Source organism: Colobus angolensis, unplaced genomic scaffold, assembly GCF_000951035.1.
Source record: "Colobus angolensis palliatus isolate OR3802 unplaced genomic scaffold, Cang.pa_1.0 Scaffold4, whole genome shotgun sequence".
Lineage (NCBI taxonomy): Eukaryota > Metazoa > Chordata > Mammalia > Primates > Cercopithecidae > Colobus > Colobus angolensis.
Window position 1 is genome coordinate 2,412,088 of NW_012117376.1, and position 7,961 is coordinate 2,420,048.

General features: G+C 46.1%; 1 protein-coding gene across 1 annotated transcript in view; it reads left to right on the forward strand.

Annotated features, from left to right (window-relative positions):
* The window catches only part of INPP5B (inositol polyphosphate-5-phosphatase, 75kDa), a 95,297-nt gene extending 88,062 nt beyond the window's left edge, over positions 1 to 7,235 (forward strand). The window contains exons 20-24 of the mRNA XM_011955648.1: positions 680 to 793; positions 2,658 to 2,742; positions 3,371 to 3,498; positions 4,900 to 5,011; positions 6,882 to 7,235. Of these exons, the coding sequence (XP_011811038.1) occupies positions 680 to 793; positions 2,658 to 2,742; positions 3,371 to 3,498; positions 4,900 to 5,011; positions 6,882 to 6,997 (555 nt within the window). The 3' untranslated portion in view covers positions 6,998 to 7,235. The remainder of the gene's footprint in view (positions 1 to 679; positions 794 to 2,657; positions 2,743 to 3,370; positions 3,499 to 4,899; positions 5,012 to 6,881) is intronic.
* Positions 7,236 to 7,961: the final 726 nt, after the last annotated feature.

The window sequence follows — 7,961 nt, forward strand, 5'->3', positions numbered from 1 at the left end:
TTGGACCGGGAGCGGTGGCTTACACCTGTAATCCTAACACTCTGGGAGACTGAGGCAGGTGGATTGCTTGAGCTCAGGAGTTCAAGACCAGCCTGAGCAACATGGTAAAACCCCATCTCTACTAAAATATAAAAAATTTGCCAAGGCGTGATGGCACACACCTGTAATCCCAGCTACTAGGGAGGCTGAGACAGGAGAATCGCTTGAACCTGGGAGGTGGAGGTTGCAGTGAGCCGAGATCGTGCCATTGCACTCTAGCCTGGGCGACAGAGTGAGACTCCGTCTCAAAAAAATAAAAATAAAAATAAAAAATAAAAATCAAAACAGTGCCTGGGCCTTAAACTCAGATTTTTGGACTCCCAAGCCTGTGCTGTTTCCTCACCAGACCACATCTTCTCTCTGGTTCTATAGTGAAATGCTATAGGAATGATTTTTTTCCTAAAAAGATGGTGCATATTTCACCTGATTCATTGAAACTGCTTGTCATAGCCCTCTCCTGATTCTCAAAAATTACCTTTTGTTCCTTGATCATACCACCTGATTTCATTTCTGTCTGTGGAATGTGTGGTTAGGGGCAGTGAAATATTTTCCTTTTTCTGTGGGTTTGCCGTCCCCATGCCATGCATTTTCCTGGAGCCAGCCTGGCAGAAGTTCTGTCATGATCTTGATTGTTTTCCAGACTCTGATGCCAATACGGACTGGAGATGATTGCAGCCAGTTGGAGAGCCCCATGGAAATCCCCAAAGAGCTCTGGATGATGGTTGATTACCTGTACCGAAATGCTGTCCAGCAGGTAGGTTGTGTTTAAGCATTCAGACCTGATTGAGGCCAGGTTGCCTTGAGAGGGACCATCAGCCCCAAGAACTTTTTGCATAAGGAACCTGTGGAGAACTGTTCTTCACCCAGGGAGGGGAGGAAGGATAGTTAGTATGCCATGTTTCACACTCCTGGGAGACCCTGCTATTTTTTTTTTTTTTTGAGACAGAGTCGTATTCTGTTGCCCAGGCTGGAGTGCAATAGTGCAATCTCAGTTCACTGCAACCTCTGCCTCCTGGGTTCAAGTGATTCTCCCGCCTCAGTCTCCCAAGTAGCTGGGATTACAGGCACCCGCCATCATGTCTGGCTAATTTTTGTATTTTTGTAGAGATGGAGTTTCACCATGTGGGCCAGGCTGGTCTTGCAACTCCTAACCTCAGGTGATCTGCCCGCCTCAGCCTCCCAAAGTGCTGTGATGACAGGCATGAGCCACCGCGACCTGCCAGAGGCCCTGCTATTACATGCAGGGAGGCCTCTCAGGATGTCATCACTCTCCTTCAGGAACTCTTACCAGCTTCTGGGAATGGGTGGGGCCAACTTGTTGATAAACCAAGCAGAGGCAGGGGACCAGATGCAACCCCTGGGCCACAGATTTGGAGGCCTGATTTCTAGAGTGACTAGGGCAGGCTTCACTAATCAGATTGGTTAGTTTCACTGACCTGTTTATGTAGGTTTCACGGAGACCTATACAAATTACAAGCCCACTTGACCACTTCAAAGCAACATCCTTTTTTTTTTAAAATATGCATTCTTATGATATTCCATTTTCACTTTTTTCCCCCTCACATTTATTGAGAGTTGCAGTGTACCAATCACTGTTCTAATTGTTTTTTACAGCATTGCCTCTAGTTTTCACAGTAGTTCTCAGATGAGGAAACAGATGCCTGGAAAGGTGAATAACTTGGTTAACGTCCCCAAGCTGATAAATGGGCAGAGGTGGAATTTGAATACAGTGAATCTGGCTAGAGAAGTCATATTCTTCAGTGCTGTACTATTCTACCTTCTCTGTAGCCCTCCTTTCAAATGGAACTTTTGAGCAATACATATAATATTGTTATTATTAATATAGTTATATGGTATTAAATCATTTTGTAAAACAAATGAACATAAAGTATCCTGAGACTAATGGAAATAGCTTTGTTGCCGTAATCTGTTTTTATTGAGATGGAGTCTTGCTCTGTCACCAAGCTGGGGTGCAGTTCACCATCTTGGCTTACTGCAACCTCCACCTCCCGGGTTGTAGCAATTCTCCTGCCTCAGCTTCTCGAGTAGCTGGGATTACAGGCATGTACCACCAAGCCCAGCTAATTTTTGTATTTTTATTAGAGACAGGGTTTCACCATGTTGGCCAGGATGGTCTCAATCCCGTGATCCGCCCGCCTCTGCCTCCCAAAGTGCTGGGATTACAGGCATGAGCCAACACGCCTGACCACTGCCATAATCTTATTTGCCCAAAGCATTGAGGTGCCTTGTTAGTGTTCTCTTATGCTCTTATGCACTGTATATTTTCTTCATTTTTTTTCCCCCTGGGTAATCCCTCTATACTACTGCAGGAAACATAGCTGCTTTTATGTTTTCTCCAATGTTGGATCTTCTTGTGTGTTGTGTGCCCTACCCATAGTTTTATAGTAGATGCCTGAAGACCTATTGTAGAAACTTGCCTGGGAAGGCCTGCAAGATGAATTAGCCACATCAACCTAAATTAGATCATCTGTCAGGGTGATTCAGAGGCCTCACCACACTGCTCCTTTTTGCATTCTGCTAGTGATATTGCCAGGTCAGGAAATCATTGATGATTTTCTGAGAAAATAATTGTTTTGTTACTGTTTTCCCTTTTGCAGGAAGATCTGTTTCAGCAACCAGGCCTGAGGTCAGAATTTGAACATGTCAGGGACTGCTTGGATACTGGAATGATTGATAACCTCTGTATCCTTCAGACATTCAACTGTATGTGTGTGTGAGAGAGACAGTGAGAGAGAATATGAGTGAGAGAGAGAGAGAGAGAGAGAATATGAGAGAGAGAGGTGAGGGAAAGGAAAGTATTTTATGGCTCAAAATCTGATATTGTATCCTCAGCTACCATGTTTTATGTAAAGTTTGCATAGAGAAGGCTTTACATTTTTATTTTATTTTATTTTTTTTGAGATAGGGTCCATCTCTATCACCCAGGCTGGAGTGCAGTAGTGTGATCTTGGATCACTGCAGCCTTTACCTCCTGGGCTCAAGCGATCCTCTCACCTCAGCCTCCCGAGTAGCTTGGACCACAGGTACATACTACCACACCTGGCTAATTTTTGAACTTTTTGTAGAGGCAGGGTTTTACCATGTAGCCCAGGCTAAGAATTTACAACTTTAAGCAACCAATAGAGCAGGAACTCAGGAGGGCCTGGCTCACCTGACAAACAATGTGGCCCCTTCGAGAAGTTAGGCTGGCATCCTAGCCCTGAGCAGAGAGCCTGACAGGGTAGTCAGCACTTCTGGCACATGCTTGCTCCTGGGCCTTTTCCTAACCATGGGCAGCAGCATCATCGGTTCCTTAACAACGGGCCAAAAGCTGCCAGCAATCATTCTGTAGCCGAAGCCCTGCTGCTTTTCCTGGAGAGCCTTCCAGAGCCTGTCATCTGTTACAGCGCCTACCATAACTGCTTGGAGTGTTCTGGCAACTACACAGCAAGCAAACAGGTGAGAGGAAGCATTGAGCAGCATGTGGTTAGCCCCAGACCCCATGGGGCTGAGGGAACAGAGTGGACACAGTTCCTCAAGTGCAGCATCTCAGAAACTGAACACCTTATCTTTCCTTCTCAAACCTGTTCTTTCTCTTATGTCTTTGTTTCTTTTAATGGCATCAACCTTAATTCCAGTGAGTCAACCTCAAAACCTGAGTCATTTCTGACTCCACCCTCTCCTTGCCTCCCGCATGCCCAGTCTCGTTACTCTATTCCCTGTCCTCTCTCTTCCATTCTCATTGACAGTCTCATTGCTCTATCCCCCGTCCTCTCTCTTCCATTCTCATTGTACCTAGCTTGGCTCAGTGCCCTGCATTCACGGTCTCCTATTGATTTGTTTTGCACACTGCAATCAGATTGTGTATTCTAAAGCTATTGTCCTGTGACTGTTGGTCAAAAACTATACTTGGCTCTCTATTGCCAATTACTGATCTTAAATATCGAAGACTTTCTATGATCTAGCTTGGTGGTTCACACATGCAACAGGCCTTGGCAGAATAATCTAGAAAACTTGCCAATAATAGAGATTCTAAAGCCATACCCCAAATCCACTGAATCACAATCACTTTTTTTTTTTTTTTTTGAGATGGAGTCTTGCTGTATTACCTAGGCTGGAGTGAATTGCACGATCTTGGCTCACTGTAACCTCTGCCTCCCAGGTAGAAGTGATTCTCCTGCCCCCGCCTCCTGAGTAGCTGGGATTACAGGCATGCACCACCGTGCCTGGCTAATTTTTGTATTTTTAGTAGAGATGGGGTTTCACCATGTTGGCCAGGCTGGTCTCAAACTCCTGACCTCAGGTGATCAACCTGCTTCGGCCTCCCAAAGTGCTGGGATTATAGGCATGAGCCACTAAGCCCGGCCCATAATCACTTTTGGAATCTATTTTGTTCAAGCTTCCAAACTGATTCTGATATACAGATAGCTGGAGTACTCATTGATCAGAGCCTGATCAACCCTTCTAGTTATGCTCCTGCCAAAATTGACTTCTCATAAAGTGTTCTCTCTACTTATCTCACTATTTCCCTTCTCCTGCCCTTTTTTATACTTTCTTTGCTCTAAATAACCCCAGTTCTTATCTCTGTAAGTCCAATTTTGTCTTATATTCAAGACCCAACTAAAATGTCTTATTTCCTTCAGTCTTATAGGAACATGTAGTTAAAAGTTTGACTTCTAAATTCATGTTGCATTTGACTCCTACCTCTCTTTTGGTACTTATGCCAAGTAGTAAGCAACCAGTTTTCTGTGCACAGTCTTTCTCGTGCACTCGGATCATGTACACAGTTCTTGGACTATAGTAGCCACTTGACAAATAATTCAGTGAACAAAAGACAAATGCCAGTTCTTTCTCTTTCAGGTCATTTCTACTCTCCCCACATTCTACAAAAATGTCTTCCACTACTTGATGGCGTTTTTACAAGAACTGCTGAAAAATTCAGCAAAAAATCATTTGGATGAGAATATTCTAGGTAAGCAGCCAAATGTCTATGGAAAGCATTTCTGCAAACTGAGACTTGTAATGAGAAATGAGGTTGAGGAGGGTCCCAGGTCCCTTGCAGCAGAACTAAAATGTCAAGCTCTGGGCAAAGATTTTTTAAAGCAGAAAGTTTTGCATTTGGACACTCCTCCCTACTCTTTTTTTTTTTTGTATTTTTTACTAGAGACGGGGTTTCACCGTGTTAGCCAGGGTGGTCTCGAACTCCTGACCTCGTGATCCGCCCGTCTCAGCCTCCCAAAGTGCTGGGATTACAGGCTTGAGCCACCGCGCCCGGCCTCCTCCCTACTCCTAACAACACAAGAATAAGTATAGTCATGGGCTGGGTGCGGTGGCTCACACCTGTAATCCTAGCACTTCGTGAGGCTGAGGTGGGCAGATCACCTGAGGTCAGGAGTTTGAGACCAGCCTGGCCAACATGGTGAAACCCCACCTGTACTAAAAATACAAAAATTAGCTGGGTGTGGTGGCGCATGCCTGTAATCCCAGCTAAACGGGAGGCTGAGTTGGGAGAATTGCTTGAAACCAGGAGGCGGAGGCTGCAGTGACCCAAGATGCCACTGCACTCCAGCCTGGGTGACAGAGTGAGACTCCATTCCCCCCACCCCCCCAAAAAAGTATAGTCATGTACCATATATCATCTTGGTCAACGAAGGACCACATATACGATGGAGGGCCAATAAGATTATAATACTGTGGTTTTGTGTGTGTGTTTGTGTATGCGTGTGTGTGTGTGTGTGTGTGTGCTTAAGAAAGTCTCACTCTGTCACCCAGGCTGGAGTGCAGTGGTGTGATCTCAGCTCACTGCAACCTCCACCTCCCGGGTTCAAGCAATTCTCCTGCCTCGGTCTTACAAGTAGCTGGGACTACAGGCACGCACTACCACACCCAGCCAATTTTTGTATTTTTAGTAGAGACAGGGTTTCACCATGTCGGCCAGGATGGTCTCAATCTCTTGACCTCATGATTCCACCTGCCTCGGCCTCCCAAAGTGCTGGGATTAGAGGGCTGAGCCTCCGTACCCGGCTTTTTTTTTTTTTTTTTTTAAGGGCAGTGACCAGCCCAACATGCCCACCCTCCCCGCTGCAGGATGGGAGAGGGCTGGGAGCCAGATGGCCACTCCAGCCCTCACAGCCACCCCTCGGACAGGGGCCACAGGGCCACACCCTCCAATGCCCACACCTTAGCCATCCCTACCATGCTCATGGAACCTTGTCTCAGCCTGGGGACAAGCCCCGACTGGGGACAGGGGGTGGTGGGGGGAGGAGGCGGGAACCAGAGAGGCAGGACACCAAGCAGGGCCGTCTCCCCTATAACCTCCCAACCTCAGCCACCTCTGACACAGCACCATTCCCCTTGGAAAGCCCACTGGCAGGACAGGCTAATTTTTGTATTTTTAGTAGAGATGGGATTTCATCATGTTGGCCTAGCTTGGTCTTGAACTCCTGGCCTCTAGTGATCTGCCCGCTTTGGCTTCCCAAAGTGCTGGGATGACAGGTGTGAGCCACCATGCCCGGCTCATAATACCGTATTTTTGATGTGCCTTTCCTATGTTTAGATATATTTGGATGCACACATACTTAGCACTGTGTTACAACTGCCTGTAGTATTCAGTATAGTAACATGCTGTACAGAAGCCTAGGAGCAATAGACTATACCATATAGAATTGTGTAAGTACAAGTGTAAGTATAAGTTTGTGAAAGTTTAAGTACACTCTGATGTTTGCACAATGACAAAATCACTTAATGACACATTTCTCAGAACATATCCCTGTTGTTAAGTGATGTGTGTCTTTAGTACCTTCTTTTGCTGAATCATTTCTTTTCTGTGTTTTTTCTTGCAGCTAGCATATTTGGCAGCTTATTGCTTCGAAACCCAGCTGGTCACCAAAAGCTTGATATGACAGAGAAGAAAAAGGCTCAAGAATTTATTCACCAGTTCCTCTGCAACCCACTCTGAGCCTCTATATCTCTCCTCCTATTTTACTTGAGGCTGCCAATTACCAGCCCCACCTGTTTCAGCTCAAGAGATGCCTTAAGATAATTATGTGAGGCCAGTTGGTAGCAAGAATGGCAGCTATTTCCTGAGCCTAGTACCCTGACTAAGCCCACCATTGTTAGCACACTCAGTGCTGTGAGTCGTGAAGACATGGGAGAAAATCCGCCATAATAAAACTGACATTCAATTTTCAACTTTAGTTATTTAACACAGATTGATCTTTTTTTTTTTTTGAGACAGAGTTTCGCTTTTATTGCCCAGCCTGGAGTGCATTGGCGTGGTCTTGGCTCACTGAACCTCTGCCTCTCGAGTAGCTAGGATTATAGGCGTCTGCCACCACGTCTGGCTAATTTTTTTGTATTTTTAGTAGAGACAGGGTTTCACCATGTTGGCCAGGCTGGTCTCGAATGCCTGGCCTTAGGTGATCCAGGCCTCCCAAAGTGCTGGGATTACAGGTGTGAACCACCACGCCTGGCCTAAAATGTTTTTAAATAACTGTATTTGTTGTACTCACTCACCCTACCTCCAGGGCATAGTCAGTGCCTTCCCTGTAGCCTGGGCTGAGATCCCCATGAGCAGATATTTGATGGAAAGTCCTGAAAGGCCAATGAGTTGGATGGCAAGAATGCAGGCAGAAGCTGCTGGGTAGAACAGGCCACAGCCACCCCAGATGCTTTCAGTGCTCTGTCTGAGGACATGTATATGCATATGCAAACTCTACCCCCGTTCCTGCCCAGATAATGGCTCGATAACTCTGAAGCTGGTTGCTCAGCCTCTGAGGGCAATACAGGCATTTAAAAAATTAAAATGACCAGGCACAGTGGCTCTCGCCTGTAATCTCAGCACTTTGGGAGACTAAGGTGGGAGGATCACTTGAGACCAGGAGTTTGGGACCAGCCTGGGCAACACAGGGAGACCCCATCAC